The 22,955-nt window shown below is 44.0% G+C and overlaps 1 protein-coding gene across 1 annotated transcript in view; it reads right to left on the bottom strand.

Annotated features, from left to right (window-relative positions):
* The window catches only part of LOC124589716 (facilitated trehalose transporter Tret1-like), a 33,345-nt gene extending 10,801 nt beyond the window's left edge, over positions 1-22,544 (bottom strand). Inside the window, exons 1-2 of the mRNA XM_047131588.1 lie at positions 22,526-22,544; positions 8,240-9,240 (exon numbers count right to left, since the gene is read on the bottom strand). Of these exons, the coding sequence (XP_046987544.1) occupies positions 8,240-9,240; positions 22,526-22,544 (1,020 nt within the window). The remainder of the gene's footprint in view (positions 1-8,239; positions 9,241-22,525) is intronic.
* Positions 22,545-22,955: the final 411 nt, after the last annotated feature.

Genomic DNA, 22,955 nt, shown 5'->3' with positions numbered 1-22,955 from the left:
CACGCTTCATATTATCGAGAAATAGGGGAGAGAGCGTCATGGGCATGTTATGGGATCTGAGGTGGAAGACGCCGACCTACTTAGGGAGAAACGATTATCATAATGAAATAAGGGAAACCAAAGATCACACGGCTCTTTTTTTCCGGCGTGCTGTTCGAGAGTGGAATAATAGAGAACTAGTATGAAGGTACAGATGTGAAAATTACCGACTATCAGTTTAATAAGTCACAGCTGCAAAACACTAACACGAATTCTTTACAAACGAATGGAAAAACTTGTAGAAGCCGACCTCGGGGAAGATCAGTTTGGATTCCTTAGAAATATTGGAACACATGAGGCAATAGTGACCTTACGACTTATCTTAGAAGAAAGATTAAGGATAGGCAAACCTGCGTTTCTAGCATTTGTAGACTTAGAAAAAGCTTTTGACAATGTAGACTGGAATACTCTCTAACAAATTCTAAAGGTGGCAGGGGTAAAATACAGGGAGCGAAAGGCTATTTACAATTTGTACAGAAACCAGACGGCAGTTATAAGAGTCGAGGGGTATGAAAAGGAAGTAGTGGTTGGGAAGGAAGTGAGACAGGGTTTTAGCCTCTCCCTGATGTTATTCAATCTGTATATTGAGCTAGCAGTAAAGGAAACAAATAAAAAATTCGGAACAGGTATTAAAATCCATGGAGAAGAAATAAAAACTTTGAGGTTCGCCGATGACATTGTAATTCTGTCAGAGACAGCAAAGGACTTGGAAGAGCAGTTGAACGGAATGGACAGTGTCTTGAAAGGAGGGTATAAGATAAACATCAACAAAAGCAAAATGAGGATAATGGAATGCAGTCGAATTAAGTCGGGTGAAGCTGAGGGAATTAGATTAGGAAATGAGACACTTAAAATAGTAAAGGAGTTTTGTTATTTGGGGAGCAAAATAACTGATGATGGTCGAAGTAGAGAGGATATAAAATGTAGACTAGCAATGGCAAGGAAAGCGTTTCTGAAGAAGAGAAATTTGTTAACATCGACTATAGATTTGAGTGTCAGGAAGTCTTTTCTGAAAGTATTTGTATGGAGTGTAGCCATGTACGGAAGTGAAACATGGGCGATAAATAAAAAAATGGTTCAAATGGCTCTGAGCACTATGGGACTTAACATCTGAGGTCATCAGTCCCCTAGAACTTCGAACTACTTAAACCTAACTAACCTAAGGGCATCACACACTTCCATGCCCGAGGCAGGATTCGAACCTGCGACCGTAGCGGTCGTGCGGTTTCAGACTGAAGCGCCTCGAACCGCTCGGCTACACCGGCCGGCGGACGGTAAATAGTTTGGACAAGAAGAGAATAGAAGCTTTCGAAATATGGTGCTACAGAAGAATGCTGAAGATTAGATGGGTGGATCACATAACTAATGAGGAGCTATTGAATTGAATTGGGGAGGAGTTTGTGGCACAACTTGACAAGAAGAAGGGACCGGTTGGTAGGACATGTTCTGAGGCATCAAGGGATCACAAGTTTAGCACTGTAGGGCAGCGTGGAGGGTAAAAATCGTAGAAGGAGACAAAGAGATGAATACACTAAGCAGATTCAGAAGGATGTAGGTTGCAGTAAGTACGGGGAGATGAAGAAGCTTGCACAGGATAGAGTAGCATGGAGAGCTGCATCAAACCAGTCTCAGGACTGAAGACCACAACGACAACAGTATGAAGGTGGTTCGATGAATCCTCTACTAGACACGTAAGTGTGTTTACATGCAGATGTAAATGCGCATGTAGTTTGAACTGTTCAGCTTAAACAAATGTCTTGTGCTCACTGAATCAGAGAGTACGCTGTTTAGAGTAACAAGCTTTGGCTGGAACAAATTATGTTCAGTTCATACACCTTGTTATCAAAAATTTATCTGCATCCCTTGTAGACTCAGTAAAACTATTTGATAATATAAATAGAAACAGTCTTCGAACATTTTTGAAATGATAGCTCACTCCACTTTCGAGTGTGATCATAATTACTAGGCGCGCGGTCTCGGTCGCCTCGCCACGGTCCGCGCGACTCCCCCCGTCCTAGGTTCGAGCCCTCTCTCGGGCATGGGTGTGTATGTTGTCCTTAGAATAAGTTAATTTAAGTTAGATTAAGGGAACGATGACCTCAGCGGTTCAATCCCATAGGAACATATTACAAATTTCAAAAATATAATTACTATAAAATAGACAGTCGAAGGGGCAAAACATTGTCCTTTCAGAAATTTTGTGCGACTGAGGTACCTTCCTAAAGACAAGTAATTAAAGTAATTAAGCTTGGGCAGTAATAGTAATGCTATGTGATGCAACTATTGGGTAAGCAAGGGTGACGACTGCATGCCAGCGGTACGGGGCAGTCTGTATTTTCTAAGGGATTTTTTTTTTTATGAAGTGTGATTTTAATATGTACAATGATGATTTTGTTCATCGGATGGCCTGGTGATGGTACTTGTTGCGGAAATTGGTAGACATTAAACAAAATAAGAGCGCCATTATAGACTAAAGCAAATTTTTTCCCAATAAGGGATATCCCAGCAAATTAACGAGAGTCTTAAAGAGTCTACGAACAAAATTGAAACCCTTAACTAACACAGGAAAATAAAGAATAATGAAATTATAATAAACGAAGGGTGTCCGTCCAATATTATCTACTCTTTTTTTTTATTTACGTATGAAATACGTTACCCAAAATTTGAAGGAAAGTGAACGTAAGGGTAGCAAAGTATTAAAAGAGGTTATTTTACATGATTTTGTTTATGCAGATAACACCTTGGAACGCTGATGAAAGGAATGTAACTAATAATACACACGTCACTATTTGCATCATCTGCTGAATCAGTGCAGTGCTGAGATATCTAAAACTAAAGTTCAAATAGTGATTTTTGGGCAAAGATCTGGTCGGAACCAAAATCAATCGTTGGTAGGATAATACTGGTACAAATATCTTCCTTTAGCTGCTTGGCCTGTCATAGACACTAATAAATAGGCCTGTCTAGAAGCAAGAGAGACCCATTTCATAATAATAAGCTGCACCATTCAAAATATGTTGAAAAATGAAATTAGACAAAAATAAGTGAAAAATTTTTAAAAAATGAGGCTAATTTAGAGCTTTATGGGAGTGAATACTGGCTACGTGTAAGAATAGCAGTAAGTAAAACACGAAATATAGAAATGAAAAATGAATTATCACTCTGCAGCGGCGAGTGCGCTGGTACGAAAATTCCTGGAATATTAAATGTGTGTGCCGGACTTGGACTCGAACCCGCAAACTTAAGCTTTCGCAAGCAAGTGCTCTATCGACTGAGCAATGCACGCACGACTCGCGACCCCTCACAACGTTATTTTCTCGCGTACCTCATCTCCTATTTTCCAAACTGCACAGAAGTTCTCCTTGTGGGACTAGCATTCCTGAAAGAATGCATATGCATGAAAACAATAACAATATGTTTCGTTTCAGGAGCGCTAGTCCCGCAAGGTTTGCATGAGAACTTCTGTGAACTTTGGAAAGTCTGACTTGAGGTACTGGCGGAAATAAAGCTGTGAGGGTGGGTTGTGAGCCGTGCTTGGACGACTCACTTGTAATTTGCTAGGAAATTTCGTACAGAAATCAAATTACTGAATGCAATGCATTGTTCAAAGATACACTACAGACTCACCTATAATTGTCTTTCCTCGTCTTAAGCTTACTGCAGTTTCAGCGTTTTTCGCCAGACGCGTTCACCTTTATTTACAGTACGAATTATTTTCATTGGTCACTCTGGAAATACGGTATACATAATGTACTTACTGTTAGTGATTTTTCCTCTTGGATGCACATTCTCAAGTCCACAGTTTTTCCCTTATTATTACCGGAGACTGAAGTCGAAAAATCCTCGTTGCAGTTCACCCCGGTTAACAACAAAAGAAATACGTAACATTGGACTTCAGAACATGCAAACAAGAGGCAAAAGGTTCGAAAGTAAATTGCACACCAAATTTGTACAGAAAAACTCTTTTTAATCTATTAATAACAAAATGCTTAAATGTTTTTATGTATACCACATTTTCCAGGATGACCACTCTTTAAATTGCAGTGAACTCAAGGATGGCAAACAAACAATAATTTCGATTCAGCAGCTTCTGCGAAATATGACCATGCGAACAAACATATTATTAGACTACAAAATAAACGAAACTCTCCCACACGAGCTGACAGCAGTAGCGATTGAATGTAGAAGAAATAAAACGTGCTATTAATTAGTAGAGAGGGGGGGAAAGTACACGACTTCTCAAATTTGCATTAGCTTATAATCTGGTAAATGGGAGAAGTATGTGAATAGCTGAATACAGTAGTGCAGAGAATCTGGTGACGTAAGTCTTAACGTCTATTCCACGAAATGAGAAACTAATTTTTTTCCACTAAAGATTATTGTTTTTTAGTTACGATGCTTGTTCAGATGTGTTTCATCTAAACACCAAGGTATCGATGTTGCACGAAAGTAAAGACATTTCACTGCCCAAAAGAGCACATTGAAAATCTGTATCGATTGTAACACACCTACAGTCAAAGTGCTTTCTCTGTTACCCGAAGAGGCGGCCACTACTAGGCCTGTCGGATTTGTAGTCACAGCAGCCGAGATCTGGCACCCACAGAGTTCCTTTTGCATATAGACTACCACGTCGGCATCTATATTTGCACTCTGTAAATATTATCTAGATGGTATGTTTATTGTGTGGTGTATTAAGATTTCTTTCTGATCTATACTCTGAAGGTGTGCGAGAAAAACGATTGTTTTTACTATATTCACGAAGGAAGCAAATTTAATTGAATCAATCTGGGATCATATGGATATCTTGTGAATAAAGCCGTCAACACCTCTTAATATATTTCTTTATTAATGCTGCCATTTCGATTACTGTCACCAGTTCAAAAATTAGAACTTGTAAAACCACATTCAGCATCTGTGTCAACAAAACTTATGCCTAATCGGCCGTGGACTAAAAGGTCCGATGCTGAATCATATTTCAACTTCATATTGACAGAAGGAGATGATAGCCTGTTGTAATTTATACGGGATCAACAGTCACTTCCTTTGTCCTACGAGGGAAGGAAGATTAGGGTCAATATATTGACACAGGAAGGATGTGGAAGGAAATGGGCCATGGCCTTTCAAAGAAACCATCCTGTCATTGTCCTTAGGCGAATATGAGTCCAATGACTAATCACCACATCACCTTGCTCGGTTTTATCCCGTGACGTGCACATCAGCGCATAACGGAGGTAGCAGAAACGTAGTACAGGGAATCTTAAACACGATTTGTTTAGTGGAATTTTTTTTAGAGGGATACTATTTTTATCCCAGAGTTTTTCGTTTATGTTCCCAGAGAGTTTCGGAATCGTTCTCCTATGTATTGTAACGTTCGGTTACAGCCTTAGCGATAAACCTGAAGTGTCTAGACATAATTTGTCACACAGTCCTTTTCAAAGAGGATAGAGAGAAAGGTAAGAGGCTAATTTCCCGTGAACGCCTAGCTTGTTACAGACGAAGCTGTTGCTCGGACGGCCAAGTAGAGGATAAGAAATCCACTGTGACGTGAGCGAGAGTACCATCCCAGTACACCTGCGTGTAAGGGATCGACGCATAAGAGGTCAGCTGGATGTCTTTACTACTGCGCCAGCTCGCGTACTGTTCGCTGGGTATGATGTTCAAAGAAAAATAACTCGAAAGCCCATCATACTCCACCCTAGGTTACAGTGCCGAAGTTTCAAGAAACTTTGCACATAATTTCAGACCTTTCCGAAACTTTTTCTAGCTCACTACTCAAAAAGAATGTTGAAGGCAAGAAAGTTTGTCGCTTGCTACATTTTCACTATCCGTGCAGTAAAACTTATCCATCAGGCATGTCATTTCAATTTATTAACTCTTTACTGCTAACTCTGTTCACAACACATTTTTCAGACAGTATCCACATATAGCGTTGAATCTACCAGCAAATTCATCATTGAGAGAAACATAGTTCAGGAGAACATGTGAAAAAATTTTTTTTTTTTTTTTGGTCATCAGTCTACTGACTGGTTTGATGCGGCCCGCCACGAATTCTTTTCCTGTGCTAACCTCTTCATCTCAGAGTAGCACTTGCAACCTACGTCCTCAATTATTTGCTTGACGTATTCCAATCCCTGTCTTCCTCTACAGTTTTTGCCCTCTACAGCTCCCTCTAGTACCATGGAAGTCATTCCCTCATGTCTTAGCAGATGTCCTATCATCCTGTCCCTTCTCCTTATCAGTGTTTTCCACATATTCCTTTCCTCTCCGATTCTGCGCAGAACCTCCTCATTCCTTACCTTATCAGCCCACCTAATTTTCAACATTCGTCTATAGCACCACATCTCAAATGCTTCGATTCTCTTCTGTTCCGGTTTTCCCACAGTCCATGTTTCACTACCATACAATGCTGTACTCCAGACGTACATCCTCAGAAATTTCTTCCTCAAATTAAGGCCGGTATTTGATATTAGTAGACTTCTCTTGGCCAGAAATTCCTTTTTTGCCATAGCGAGTCTGCTTTTGATGTCCTCCTTGCTCCGTCCGTCATTGGTTATTTTACTGCCTAGGTAGCAGAATTCCTTAACTTCATTGACTTCGTGACCATCAATCCTGATTGTTAAGTTTCTCGCTGTTCTCATTTCTACTACTTCTCATTACCTTCGTCTTTCTTCGATTTACTCTCAAACCATACTGTGTACTCATTAGACTGTTCATTCCGTTCAGCAGATCATTGAATTCTTCTTCACTTTCACTCAGGATAGCAATGTCATCAGCGAATCGTATCATTGATATCCTTTCACCTTGTATTTTAATTACACTCCTGAACCTTTCTTTTATTTCTGTCATTGCTTCCTCGATGTACAGATTGAAGAGTAGGGGCGAAAGGCTACAGCCTTGTCTTACACCCTTCTTAATACGAGCACATCGTTCTTGATCGTCCACTCTTATTATTCCTTCTTGGTTGTTGTACATATTGTATATGACCCGTCTCTCCCTATAGCTTACCCCTACATTTTTCAGAATCTCGAACAGCTTGTACCATTTTATATTGTCGAACGCTTTTTCCAGGTGGACAAATCCTATGAAAGTGTCTTGATTTTTCTTTAGCCTTGCTTCCATTATTAGCCGTAACGTCAGAATTGCCTCTCTCGTCCCTTTACTTTTCCTAAAGCCAAACTGATCGTCACCTAGCGCATTCTCAATTTTCTTTTCCATTCTTCTGTATATTATTCTTGTAAGCAGCTTCGATGAATGAGCTGTTAAGCTGATTGTGCGATAATTCTCGCACTTGTCAGCTCTTGCCGTCTTCGGAATTGTGTGGATGATGCTTTTCCGAAAGTCAGATGGTATGTCGCCAGACTCATATATTCTACACACCAATGTGAATAGTCGTTTTGTTGCCACTTCCCCCAATGATTTTAGAAATTCTGATGGAATGTTATCTATCCCTTCTGCCTTATTTGACCGTAAGTCCTCCAAAGCTCTTAAATTCCGATTCTAATACTGGATCCCCTATCTCTTCTAAATCGACTCCTGTTTCTTCTTCTATCACATCAGGCAAATCTTCACCCTCATAGAGGCTTTCAATGTATTCTTTCCACCTATCCGCTCTCACCTCCGCATAAAATTAGCTATTGTTAAAACAGAATTCATGTTTTTAAAGAGTCTGGGATGGTGGTGGTGATAATGGGGGCGCAGAGGGTGGGAGGGGAGGAGGGAGTGTCACTGGTGACTTGCCAAATGAAAAAGATTGCTATGATGCTCAGAATCCCTTAGTAAAATTCAGAATGGGGACAAATGCGGTGTCATATAAAAATAGTGACTTACAACCGCGAAAACAGTTTTCGTAGTAACGGATATGGTAGTGGAAAAGAAGTAGCGATCAATAAAAAACTGTCTATACTACTTTCCAAGACAGTTTCAGGTGCCAACTGTTCTGACGTCACTGAAGTCAAAGTTAAGTCAAATACAACTATTAAATAAAGTAGCCAGATAACCTATTTCCAATCTTTATGACTTGAGGAAATGGAATAAAAAGGTAATCGAGGAATTTTGTGTAATCAGTCAGACCTTTATCCTGAGAAGTTGTCCTCCAGCAAACATTTGTAAACAGTTACGGTAACATGCTCACGCACTAGCTTAACGGTATATAAAAATAGCCGTTTCTTATATGGAAGCCAATCAAGGCAGCGAGTGGCACCCAGGCGAAAGCGGAAGGGACGTCTCCTTGGACGTCGTTGATGTAGAAGTAGGCGCCTTCAATAGCGACGCAGACGCCACAGATTACAAAAGACACCATGGCGAGCGTCTTCCGACCGAACCGGTCAATCACTAACGACGCACCGACACTCGACAAGAGCTGGACAGCGACCTGCATTATAGAAGACAAGTTCGGATCGAGTTCACTGCCGCTCATTTCGAGTATGGAGTTCGTGTAGGTCATCAGTGCTATAGCCCCGGTGGACATTTGCAGTATAATGAACCCTACTGTTATGAGCAGTGTCCGACGATGCACTGGTATAGTGAACAGGTCTTTGAGTTTTCCTTTCGTCTCTTGCTTCCGCCGTATGCTGTCGTGCATCATGTCCAGTTCTGCCTTTAGCTCTTCGGGGCTGAGATCTCCCTTTATCTTCAAAAGTGTGTTGATAGCGTCTTGTTCCCTGCCTCGCATTAAAAGGAAGTACGGTGATTCGGGCATCCATACGAAGGAGATGAAGAAAATAACGGGCAAGACTGCACAAATAGCAGCGGTATTTGTAATAGACAGGTAAGGAGCGAGACAGTAGATGAGCAAAGTGCCGCCGTTCATCAGCACCATGTGAATAGTTATGACTGCGCCCCGTATGTCGGCGTCGGCGATTTCGGACAGGTAGATGGTCGCCGTGGTGCTGGTAAGTCCGCCACTGAGGCTGCCGATGGATCGTGCGGCTAGCAGCATGCCATAGGACTCTGCGAAGGCGACCATCAGCCACCAGACGAGTAGGGGCAGGGCGCCGGCCAGCAGCAGCTTCTTCCGGCCCACGCGGTCCACGGCGAACCCGGCGGCGAATATGCCGACCAGCATGGTGAGCGAGTTGATTGACGCCAGCCACGAGCCCTCGTCAGCGGTCAGGGGAACCGGCGAGTCCTCCGCCTCCAGGATGAGCAGAGTCGGCGCGGGCCATCCCATGAACGACCCGTACGACGCATAGAGCAGCGACGCTACAACAGACAGGTAATACAATATGTAGATACCGTTTCGCATCGGAAACGTTTTTGGCGATACGGATACACAGTGTGGGCAAAAAGTCTATTGTATGTTCTGAGGTGTGGGGTTGATTTGTTATTCCGTTACTCTGCGCAATGGATTAATCTGAGATGTACCCTTTACCCTGTGGCTCCTGCAAGATGCAATTTCCACCCCCACACTACTACAGAAGTCAGACAGACGCTCCTAACGTTCTAAAGAGAAATGCCTGAAAAACTTTCAACAATAAATATCTTCTGGAGTCGTCCGCTGTAAGGAAATGACACAAAAATTCATAAAATTACGTAACTAGTGGGATACTTGGGTACTGGAGTAGTGCTAGTAAGTGTAAGAAAAACCTGAAACTAATGAAAGTTATTTATTTTGCAAAAATTCTGAGAAATCACAACGACACTTTTAGTTACGAATTGAACAAGTTATATCCTGGTTCTTTTCGGAATGTGAAGTTACCTCTCAAGGATAGGATTCGCCAATGAAATTTCTATACAAAGTTTAAGATGCTTGTTGACTTGGCAGAATGGCTGAGAGGCGCACCTACTCGAATAATTATCCTTTAGAATGTTGCTAGGTACGGTCGAGGCTGTCGCGTGTGAAATTCAGTGAAGTGTACTGTTGTGGAGGAAATATGGGGCTCGAAATAGGTGTAGCGCACAATACCGTAAGCTGCGATGACTGCTGTCTGCGCCACTCGCTGCTGACAAATAAGACAACTCTCGTTCTATCTGGATTGACCTTCGCCAATCAAATTCTCCCTATGCCTTGATGAAGTCAAGGATTCCTATTCGCCCCTAGTCTAACTATTGGCGTGGTACACGGATCAGATAACCAGTCCACAGCGATGCCACTCAAAATTTGCTCGCAGGCGTTTAACTAGAACGCTGTCCGTTCACACCGCACAATAAGTGTGTCAGCCAACACAGTGAACAACGCTTAATCGCAAGGACTCAATATAGAGTAGCACTTCGATTCGCTCTCGACAGAGGTGCTCTCCCAGTGAAGTACTGAGGAGAGACTTGTTCCTTGCTCCAAGAGCGACAACGGAACGGCGCCTCCCCACGCCAGAGATGAAGGGGTATATATTTCGGTCTCTTCCATTATTCATTCAGCTCAGGGCATCAGAAATATCGTCTGCCAATCAGCATTGCACTTCTAAAACGGGAGAATGACGTTTCGTTTTAGGCGACCAATCCGGAAACCTGTAGCTTTGGCGTTTGCTGTCTCCCTGTGAAAATGTCTGAAATTGCGTGCTATGTGTAAAGAATGCGTAGACTGCCCGCTCCCACACAATGTAGCGGAATTTGCTTTTAAGCTGAACACAGTGTTGTTCCCCCCTTTCACTTGGGCCCACGCTGTCCGCCACACGGGCGGTCACCGGCCGACATAGGCTGGGTCGTCCTCTGAAGCGACCGGCGTCCCGTTGTGCAGTTTCTCTCCTGAACTAAAAGCTTCTGTGACCGTCGTGTCTGGAATGTATGTGTGCACGCCAGCCTCGAGTATTTCAACCATGGTGCACTTACTTGTTAATTGCATATTGTTTACATGAGTTCATACAACACTGACTTTATCTTATCGAGTTAGGGTTCGAATGAAGCGTCTTGATGTGTGGAATATGATTGTGAGGGCAGAATATGTAAGCAATGATGGTCAGGAGACCACGACGTCTTACAATGTTTTTGAAACGTTATTGCTGAGAAGCTTCTCCTATAAGTTGTTCCCAAGCAATTAAATTCACCGAAAAACTGAGCGGAGTCGTTTCTAGAACCTAGAGGTTATCCTTCAGGACTTTCTGGACGATATTACCACTGATAATTTGTTTTCAGCGTGGCACTCATGAATGACACTAGAGAATTATGGAGTACATTCTAATATTTGCACAAAGACGTCTCATTTATAGTGGTTCAAATGGTTCAAAGGGCTCTGAGCACTATGGGACTTAACAGCTATGGTCATCAGTCCCCTAGAACTTAGAACTACTTAAACCTAACTAACCTAAGGACATCACACAACACCTAGTCATCACGAGGCAGAGAAAATCCCTGACCCCCTCATTTATAGCGCCTGAATGATTACAAACCATACGACGAATAAAAAATGCCGCCCTCGCAAGTCGACATGGGATTCCTCATCCAGATTCAAAACAAAAGTTGTCCACCCCCGGTAGCTGAGTGGACAGCGCGACAGAATGTCAATCCTAAGGGCCCGGGTTCGATTCCCGACTGGGTCGGATATCTTCTCCGCTCAGAGACTGGGTATTGTGTTGACCTCATCGTTTCATCCCCATCGACGCGCAAGTCGCCGAAGTGGCGTCAAATCGAAAGACTTGCACCCGGCGAACGGTCTACCCGACGGGAGACCCTAATCACACGATTTTTTTTAAGACAAAAGTTTATGTAGCAAAATCAGATGGAGTGCATTTTTAAACACATGTATGTAAACGTGGAGCTCCAAGACACTGTCACGTCGTGCAGCGCGTCCAAATGTACAAAGGAATCTGTACGCCCCGCACTACCGTCTCAGCCATCGTATCTCACTGGGTATATTGCTTCAGGCATCAAACGCCCATCCACCATGCAGCTATGGATCGAATTCTCATCAGGTTCCTTTTTATTTTTTTGATGTCCGTTCCCTACTGCGCGTCGTTTATAAGCAGGACATCATTTTGTCCAACGACAACAGCCTGTCACATGACAGTGAGATGCAGTAAACTGCAGCCATGTGTCTACTTACCGCGCAGTGCACAACTGTAATTGATCCTGTCAAGTTCCTGTGGGGCGGCTTTCCGATGGAGTATACAAACGATGAATACGTCGATAGGCTTTTGGTTCTGGGTGTATCCGATAGCCATGCTGCTTCTGCTGCTCGTGCGTATACTGCACGGTAATTTCAAAGGTGTCATCCTGATAAGAATATTTTACATAGCATGATGAAATAAAAGAAATTATTCAGATAGTGAAGGGAGATGAAAATTTAATAGTCATAGGTGACTGGAATTCGTCAGTAGGAAAAGGGAGAGAAGGAAACGTAGTAGGTGAATATGGATTGGAGCGAAGAAATGAAAGAGGAAGCCGCCTGGTAGAATTTTGCACAGAGCACAACTTAATTATAGCTAACACTTGGTTCAAGAATCATAAAAGAAGGTTGTATGCATGGAAGAAACCTGGAGATACTGGCAGATTTCAGATAGATTATATAATGGTAAGACAGAGATCTAGAAACCAGGTTTTAAATTGTAAGACATTTCCAGGGGCAGATGGGGACTCTGACCGCAATCTATTGGTTATGAACTGTACATTAAAACTGAAGAAACTGCAAAAAGGTGGGAATTTAAGGAGGTGGGATCTGGATAAACTGACTAAATCAGAGATTGTACAGAGTTTCAGGGAGAGCGTAAGGGAACAAATGGCAGGAATGGGGGAAAGAAATACAGTAGAAGAAGAATCGGTAGCTTTGAGGGATGAAGTAGTGACGGCAGCAGAGGATCAAGTAAGTAAAAAGACGAGGGCTAGTAGAAATCCTTGGGTAACGGAAGAAATATTGAATTTAACTGATGAAAGGAGAAAATATAAAAATGCAGTAAATGGAGCAGGCAAAAAGAAATACAAACGTCCCAAAAATTAGATCGACAGGAAGTGCAAAATGGCTAAGCAGGCATGGCTAGAGGACAAATGTATGGATGTAGAGTCTTATCTCACTAGGGGTAAGATAGATACTGCCTACAGGAAAATTAAAGATACCTTTGGAGAAAAGGGAGCCACTTGTATGAATATCAAGAGCTCAGATGGAAACCCAGTTCTAAGCAAAGAAGGGAAGGCACAAAGGTGGAAGGAGTATATAAAGGGTTTATACAAGGGCGATGTTCTTGAGGACAATATTATGGAAATGGAAGAGCATGTAGATGAAGATGAAATGGGAGATATAATACTGCGTGGAGAGTTTGACAGACCACTGAAAGACCTGAGTCGAAACAAAGCTCTGGGAGTAGACAACATTCCGTTAGAACTACTGACAGCCTTGGGAGAGCCAGTCCTGGCAAAATTCTACCATCTGGTGAGCAAGATGTATGAGACAGGCGAAATACCCTCAGACTTCAAAAAGAATATAATAATTCCAATCCCAAAGAAAGCAGGTGTTGACAGATGTGAAAATTACCGAACTATCAGTTTAATAAGTTCAAATGGTTCAGATGGCTCTGAGCACTATGGGACTTAACTGCTGTGGTCATCAGTCCCCTAGAACTTGGAACTACTTAAACCTAACTAACCTAAGGACATCACACACATCCATGCCCGAGGCAGGATTCGAACCTGCGACCGTAGCGGACACGCGGCTCCAGACTGAACCACACGGCCACACCGGCCGGCCGTTTAATAAATCACGGCTGCAAAATACTAACGCGAATTCTTTACAGACAAATGGAAAAACTAGCAGAAGCCCATCTCGGGGAATATCAGTTTGGATTCCGTAGAAATATTGGAACACGTGAGGCAATACTGACCCTACGACTTATCTTAGAAGCTAGATTAAGGAAAGGCAAGCCTACGTTTCTAGCATTTATAAACTTAGAGAAAGCTTTTGACAATGTTGACTGGAATACTCTCTTTCAAATTCTAAAGGTGGCAGGGGTAAAATACAGGGGGCGAAAAGCTATTTACAATTTGTACAGAAACCAGATGGCAGTTATAAGAGAGAAGAGTCGAGGGGTATGAAACGGAAGCAGTGGTGGGGAAGGGAGTGAGACAGGGTTGTAGCCTATTCCCGATGTTGTTCAATCTGTGTATTGAGCAAGCAGTAAAGGAAACAAAAGAAAAATTCGGAGTAGGTATTACAATCAATGGAGAAGAAATAAAAACTTTAAGGATCGCCGATGACATTGTAATTCTGTCAGAGACAGCAAAGGACTTGGAAGAGCAGTTGAGCGGAATGGTTAGTGTCTTGAAAGGAGGATATAAGATGAACAACAACAAAAGCAAAACAAGGATAATGGAATGTAGTCGAATTAAGTCGGGTGATGCTGAGGGAATAACTGATGATGGTCGAAGTAGAGAGGATATAAAATGTAGACTGGCAATGGCAAGGAAAGCATTTCTGAAAAAGAGAAATTTGTTAACATCGAGTATAGGTTTAAGTGTCAGGAAGTCATTTCTGAAAGTATTTGTATGGAGTGTAGCCATGTATAGAAGCGAAACATGGACGATAAATAGTTGATACAAGAAGAGAATAGAAGCTTTCGAAATGTGGTGCTACAGAAGAATGCTGAAGATTAGTTGGGTGGATCACATAACTATTGAGGAAGTATTGAATAGGATTGGGGAGAAGAGAAGATTGTGGCATAACTTGACTAGAAGAAGGGATCGGTTGGTAGGACATGTTCTGAGGCATCAAGGGATCACCAGTTTAGTATTGGAGGGCAGCGTGGAGGGTAAAAATCGTAGAGGGAGACCAAGGGATGAATACACTAAGCAGATTCAGAAGGATGTAGATTGCAGTAGGTACTGGGAGATGAAGAAGCTTGCACAGGATAGAGTAGCATGGAGAGCTGCATCAAACCAGTCTCAGGACTGAAGACACAACAACATAGCATGGAGCAATGACTCTGGGAAACCGGTAATCTTCGTCCACAAGTAACGGACGGAGGTCGTCCAAGAACTAAACGTACTCCACAGAAGGCACGATTCTCGAAACCGTTTACCAGTCAGCTTGACGAAGTACCCGTGATATTCCAAGGCAGTTCCAGTTATCACAAAACCGGTTTGTTGATGTATTGTGCGATGAAGAACTGCATGTATGTCATTACACGTTAACTCAACAGCAGCAGCCAGAAGAGAGCAGATTTGTGAATGGCTTTTGCACCAAGTGCAAAATAACGAACGTTTTATAAATAACGTGATATGGACTGACGAATGTAACTTCACTCATGAAAGTATTCTCAGCCTCCACAACAGCCGATATTAGCCGGAACACAACCCACGTGTCACCCGTGAACGTAGCTTTCAGGCACACTTTTCTATAAACTTGCAGGCTGGAGTGGGATGAGTGCTTTTTGGTCCTAACCTGTTGCTGGATAAGTTGAATGCGCTCCTGTGTCGTGTATTTATTTGCAATTCTTTGCTCGATGCATTAGAAAACGTCCCAGTTGGTGTTCGGCGACAGCTGGGGTTTCATCATGATGGTGCACTCCCACACTTTGGAATGAATTAACGTTACTATTTTAATGCAGCGTTTCCAGAGAAATGGACTGGTCTTGGAGTTGCAATGTTCAAATGTTCAGGCCTCCACGTTCTCCTGACCTTAAACCACCAGATTTTGGTTTGTGGGGACACTTAAAAGGACATGTTTATAGAACTCCATTCTTGAATGTACACGGCATAATAGCTTGCGTGCATGCTACTTCGGTAATGGTGGATGCACATGTGTTGTGTATGGTACAGCAAAGTATGGTACAGCGAGTGGCGAAGGGTTTCCAAATGTAAGGTGATGGATTTAAATATCTTTTCTCAAGTTAATGTTGCTCCTACGTGTACATACTGGTACTGTGAAGATAAGCCCAGACATTAAACTTATAAAATGAAGTACTGTGCGTAGCATAATCGTGCAAATCTGGTGTAGGCTACCTGTTGTGTTTTACGTACCTCATTGAATAGAGAGTATGTTAATGTACCGAATCTTGTTTTCTATTGGCTTTATTTCTGTCATAGACGAAACAAAGTGGTCGTTTACACCTGTAAGACTTTCATGTTATGTCTTAATGTTTAAATAAAGGCAACAGTAACAGAAAGAATTAGTCAAGATACTGCTGTTTGGAGGTGTACTCTGGATGTAATTTGATGCTTTAATTGAAAAAAAAGTTTGGTGCTTACACGAGTCTACCATCGGCGAATCAGCATATCCCTTCCACACAGCATTGCCTCGTCTCTCTAAGCTAATGGGACAGCTCCGGTAAGGCGCAGAGTTCATGCTACCTGATCTTGGCCACGTTGCACGCAGTTACGGCGTTGCCAGATCCTCCTTTTTTAAATCACATTTCTATTAAACCTGTTGGTGATAAACTTTTGTCTTGAACTGGGATGAGGAATTGCGTGCCGACCACCAAGTGTGACATTTTCTATACATCCTGTATTATGTGAAAACTAGTTATTACAAATAAACAAATAAAATGGGTGAATTATTAAGCTTTCGTTGGATCAAATTACACTCCTGGAAATGGAAAAAAGAACACATTGACACCGGTGTGTCAGACCCACCATACTTGCTCCGGACACTGCGAGAGGGCTGTACAAGCAATGATCACACGCACGGCACAGCGGACACACCAGGAACCGCGGTGTTGGCCGTCGAATGGCGCTAGCTGATCAGCATTTGCGCACCGCCGCCGTCAGTGTCAGCCAGTTTGCCGTGGCATACGGAGCTCCATCGCAGTCTTTAACACTGGTAGCATGCCGCGACAGCGTGGACGTGAACCGTATGTGCAGTTGACGGACTTTGAGCGAGGGCGTATAGTGGGCATGCGGGAGGCCGGGTGGACGTACCGCCGAATTGCTCAACACGTGGTGCGTGAGGTCTCCACAGTACATCGATGTTGTCGCCAGTGGCCGGCGGAAGGTGCACGTGCCCGTCGACCTGGGACCGGACCGCAGCGACGCACGGATGCACGCCAAGACCGTAGGATCCTACGCAGTGCCGTAGGGGACCGCACCGCCACTTCCCAGCAAATTAGGGACACTGTTGCTCCTGGGGTATCGGCGAGGACCATTCGCAACCGTCTCCATGAAGCTGGGCTACGGTCCCGCACACCGTTAGGCCGTCTTCCGCTCACGCCCCAACATCGTGCAGCCCGCCTCCAGTGGTGTCGCGATAGGCGTGAATGGAGGGACGAATGGAGACGTGTCGTCTTCAGCGATGAGAGTCGCTTCTGCCTTGGTGCCAATGATGGTCGTATGCGTGTTTGGCGCCGTGCAGGTGAGCGCCACAATCAGGACTGCGTACGACCGAGGCACACAAGGCCAACACCCGGCATCATGGTGTGGGGAGCGATCTCCTACACTGGCCGTACACCACTGGTGATCGTCGAGGGGACACTGAATAGTGCACGGTACATCCAAACCGTCATCGAACCCATCGTTCTACCATTCCTAGACCGGCAAGGGAACTTGCTGTTCCAACAGGACAATGCACGTCCGCATGTATCCCGTGCCACCCAACGTGCTCTAGAAGGTGTAAGTCAACTACCCTGGCCAGCAAGATCTCCGGATCTGTCCCCCATTGAGCATGTTTGGGACTGGATGAAGCGTCGTCTCACGCGGTCTGCACGTCCAGCACGAACGCTGGTCCAACTGAGGCGCCAGGTGGAAATGGCATGGCAAGCCGTTCCACAGGACTACATCCAGCATCTCTACGATCGTCTCCATGGGAGAATAGCAGCCTGCATTGCTGCGAAAGGTGGATATACACTGTACTAGTCCCGACATTGTGCATGCTCTGTTGCCTGTGTCTATGTGCCTGTGGTTCTGTCAGTGTGATCATGTGATGTATCTGACCCCAGGAATGTGTCAATAAAGTTTCCCCTTCCTGGGACAATGAATTCACGGTGTTCTTATTTCAATTTCCAGGAGTGTATCTTTCAAATAACAAATAACCACCGGGAATGAGATAGGAAGGTAGATTTAAATTAATCGGCAATGCACATTAATTAAAAGAAATTCTAATGAACTGTTAGAAAGTAATGCAATTTGTACTCTGCTGTATGAATCTGAACAGTGCTCTTATTGAAAAATAAAGCTGTATAATGCAGCAAGAATGAATAGTTTAGGTGAAGAAGCACAGTACAAAAGTTGAGAAAGGAAATGAAATACATAAAGAGTGATAGGAATAAAATTGGTCTTCCAATAAAAATTTTCTGTGTTTGTGACCGCATTGCCAATATACAGGGTGATCAAAAAGTCAGTGTAAATTTTAAAGCTCAATAAACCACGGAATAATGTAGACAGAGAGGTAAAAATTGACACACATGCTTGGAATGACATGGGGTTTTATTAGAACAAAAAAAAACAAAGTTTACAAAATGTCAGACGGATGGCGCTGGACAGCAAAACTGCTACCGTGAAGGGTGAAAGGTACGTCGATATGTTACAGAATCATATGTTACAGAATCATCCCCAGCCTGGCTGATAAACACCTGCTGGAACGTATGATGTTTATGCAGGATGGCGCTCCACCCCATATTGCTAGACGCGTGAAAGATCTCTTGCGCGCGTCGTTTGGTGATGATCGTGTGCTCAGCCGCCACTTTCGTCATACTTGGCCGCCCAGGTCCCCAGACCTCAGTCCGTGCGATTATTGGCTTTGGGGTTACCTGAAGTCGCAAGTGTATCGTGATCGATCGAGATCTCTAGGGATGCTGAAAGACAATATCCGACGCCAATGCCTCACCATAACTCAGGACATGCTTTACAGTGCTGTTCACAACATTATTCCTCGACTACAGCTGTTGTTGAAGAATGATGGTGGACGTATTGAGCATTTCCTGTAAAGAACATCATCTTTGCTTTGTCTTACTTTGTTATGCTAACTATCGCTGTTCTGATCAGATGAAGCGTCATCTGTCGGACTTTTTTTATCGTTTGTATTTTTTTTGTTCTAATAAAACCCCATGTCATTACAAGCATGTGTGTCAATTTGTACCTCTCTATCTACATTATTCCGTGATTTATTCAGTTTTCAAATTTATACTGACTTTTTGATCACCCGGTATATAAAACTACCGACGTTTCGGTCCCTGTTTCAAGGTACCTTCTTCAGGGTGTTTTTGTTTACTGCTGAATGAGAAAACTTTGTTTCTTATATAACTGCAGGCATAGCTGTTAACTAATTCTGAAAGGCTGTTTAGGATGAAGGGGTGGGATGTTAGAAGTATTTTTGGTGTATTTAGTATTTCAGTTCATTGCAGTAAACCCGACGTTTTGATTGGTGTTTGCATATCTGCTTGTGATTGGTGTGAATCGGCGAATGCAAAACCAGGCGGCAGCTGTGACGTGGCGTCGTTTTCCTGCTTTGTAGCGCCGGCCGAGGCGCGCCAGTACCCTATGTACCTGCGGCCGCTGCGGTCTTCCGCGCGCCTGCATGTGTTGCTTCACGTGAGCTGTCGTCGTGTAGCGCTGTTATTGCTGGCAAACAAGACGTCGAAAGTCGGTACTCGTCTTCTCTGTTCATGTTGGCCAGTCGCTTGGCTATTGCTATTGCCTCTCTACTGTTCCTCCTGAAAGTAAGAGGCTGTTTCGCCAGTAGGCGTGTTTCGCCAAAATCAGTCTGTTTGACGCACTCACCCTGGTGTTCTGCCACCGCTGACTTGGTGTGCTGCCTTAGTCGGATATATCTTTCGTGTTCAGATATCCGTGTGTTGATGGGTCGCCCCGTCTCGTCTACATACACTAGTCCACATTCGCCCTGATTTCGTAAACTCCTCAGGATGAGTGCGTCAAACAGACTGATTTTGGTGAAGCATGCCTACTGGCGAAACGGCCTCTTACTTTCAGGAGGAACATTAGAGAGGCAATAGAAATAGCCAAACGACCGACCAATATGTACAGAGAAGACGGCTACCGACTTTCGACGTCTTGTTTGCCAGCGATAACAGCGCTACGGGACGACAGCTCACGTGAAGCAACACATACAGGCGCGAGAGAGACCGCAGCGGCCGCACGTACATAGAGTACTGACGCGCCTCGGCCAGCGCTAGAAAGCCCGAAAACGACGCCACGTCACAGCTGCCGCCTGGCTTTGCATTCGCCGATTTACACCAGTCACAAGCAGATATGCAAACACCAATCAAAACGTCGGGTTTACTGCAATGAAATGAAATAATAAAAACACCAAAAATACTTCTAACATCCCTCCCCTTCATCCTAAATAGCCGTTCAGAATTAGATAACAGCTATGTCTGCAGTTGTACAAGAAACAAAGTTTTCTCATTCAGCAGTAAACAAAGACACCCTGAGGAAGGTACCTCGAAACAGGGACCGAAACGTCGGTAGTTTTATATATATTGACAATGCGGTCACAAACCCGGAAAAAATTTATTGAATATGACAATGGCCATGGAAGCCTACGTTTATACAAATAGATCTTCAAGGATTAACTGTGATATATTATGATGTGCGTGAAGAGCGCTCTTTTCATTCCTTTGGATCGTAGGATTACTTATTTCACATTACATTCAAAGATGGAGTAAATGACTGACGTTTTTAGCTCCACGTTCCGCCAAGGGTAGCGCTAAACGCAGGATGAGCTCCATTGCTGACGGCCGTACTACTAGGTTGCTTTGTAAGAGCCAAATCCAGGTTCAGTAGTTAGGATTTAGCAGTCTTACGGAGAACTACAAGCGCACCAGAAGTGTCAGCATCAGTCAGCGGTTCCTTCTAGGACTCTGTTTCCCGCTACTTATACACTGAAGAGCCAAAGAAGCTGGTATACCTGACTAATATCGTGTAGGACCCCCGCTACCACGCAGAAGTGCCGCAGCACGAAGTTGCATGCCCTTGACTAATGTCTGAAGTAATGCTGGAGGGAACTGACACCATGAATCCTGCAGGACCGTACGTAAATCCGTAAGAGTACGGTGGGGCGCAGATCTCTTCTGAAAAGCGCCTTGCAAGACATCCCAATACGCTCAATAATATTCGTGTCTGTTGAGTCTGGTGGCCAGCGGAAGTGTTGAAACTTAGAAGAGTGCTCCTGGACCCACTCTGTAGCAATTCTGTACATGTGGGGTGCCGCATTGTCCTGCTGGAATTGTCCATGTCCGTCGGAATCCACAATGGACAGGTATGGATGCAGGTGATCAGACAGGATTCATACGTACGTGTCACTTGTCAGAGTCGTATCATGAAGTATCAGGCGTCCCATATCACTCCAACTGCACACGCTCCACGCCATAACAGAGCCTCCAGCAGCTTGAATAGTCTCCTGCTGATATGCAGGGTCATGGAACCATGAGGTTGTCTCCATTCCATACCCGTTCACGCCCATCCGCTCGATACAATTTGAAACGAGGCTTGTCCCACCAGGCAACATGTCCCCAGTTATCAAATGTCCAGTGTCGGTGTTGACGGGTCCAGGCTAGGCGCAAAGCTTTGTGTCGTGTAGTCATCAAGGGTACAAAAGTGAGCCTTTGGCTCCGATATCCCATATCGACGATGTTTCGTTGAATGGATCGCACGGTGACACTTGTTGGTGGCCCAGCAGTGAAATCTGCAGCAAATTGCGGAAGGGTTGCACTTCTGACACTTTGAACGATTCTCTTCAGTCGACGTTGGTCCCGTTCTTGCAGGATCTTTTTCCGGCCACAGTGAAGATTTGATGTTTTACCGGATTCTGATATTCACGGTACGCTAGTGAAATGGTTGTACGGGAAAATCCCCATCTCATCGCTACCTCGGAGATGCTGTGTCCTATTGCTCGTGCGCCACGTTCAAACTCACCTAAGTCATGATAATCTGCCGTTGTAGCAGCAGTAACCGACCAAACAACTGCGCCAAACACTTGCTGTCCTATATAGGCGTTGCCGACTCCAGCGCCGTATTCTGCCGGATTACGTATCTCTGTATTTTGAATACTCATGGCTATACCAGTTTCTTTGGAGCTTCAGTGTGTAATCTTGTAAATACTGCAGGTGTCCGGAACTGAAATAGTTTCTTTAGTGATTCAGAATTAGTTAGTCGCGTATGCAACAACTAAGTTTATCTAATGTTCCGCTAGTTGTCACTTTTCTGGTTGTTTCGTCGTTGAGGAGTTACTTGGGGCCGGCCGAAGTGGCCGTGCGGTTAAAGGCGCTGCAGTCTGGAACCGCAAGACCGCTACGGTCGCAGGTTCGAATCCTGCCTCGGGCATGGATGTTTGTGATGTCCTTAGGTTAGTTAGGTTTAACTAGTTCTAAGTTCTAGGGGACTAATGACCTCAGCAGTTGAGTCCCATAGTGCTCAGAGCCAGCCAGTTACTTGGGTTATCTCATTGAATAGGCCTCTGTAGAACTGTTGAACAGTAGCAATCTTCTCACAACCAGCAGAGAGCTCTACTTCAGAAGCAACCAGACCAACGGGCGCTGCAGCACCAGCAGTTCCACCAACAGCCGGCGGCACATCTCGCTCCAGTTTCTTTACTATGGGACAGTCCGCACTATCTTGACTTCCGCCAGGGATAGCATCCGAGAAAACAGGGCGGGTAAAGCAGTCGTGGCAAGAACCTCACCAGTGGCAGTCGCCTCCATGTCTACTCGTACGTCGTGAGATTTTGCAACGGCTACACAAGCTGTCTCGCCAGAAGGGGCTGGATACACTCAGTGACGTATCCGCTCACTAATATGAGCCAGAGGCAGCTCGTGATCAGAAAAGGTGGTGGTGAACTTCGTTCACCAAGAGATAAATTAACAAGGGAGAGAAAATAAGCGCACTGCTCATTTTTTTGTAATGCATGATATAAGCAAATCGCTCGCTCATGTCACTGCAGCATCTACTCATGTGTATATACAGAATAAAGTATTATTTTGCAGAATAGTAGAAATTAAGGTGAATTGCGACAGTGTGTACACAGAAAGTAGAAGGCCTATCTTACTAATCTTTTCCAGCAGAACTGCTGTGAATGTATCTCTGCATTTGTACAGTAACTCCATTCTAGTTTC

Source organism: Schistocerca americana, chromosome 1 (genome assembly GCF_021461395.2).
Source record: "Schistocerca americana isolate TAMUIC-IGC-003095 chromosome 1, iqSchAmer2.1, whole genome shotgun sequence".
In the NCBI taxonomy this organism is placed as follows: Eukaryota; Metazoa; Arthropoda; class Insecta; order Orthoptera; family Acrididae; genus Schistocerca; species Schistocerca americana.
The sequence above is the reverse complement of the archived record's forward strand: the minus strand, read 5'-3'. Positions and strand labels throughout refer to the sequence as shown.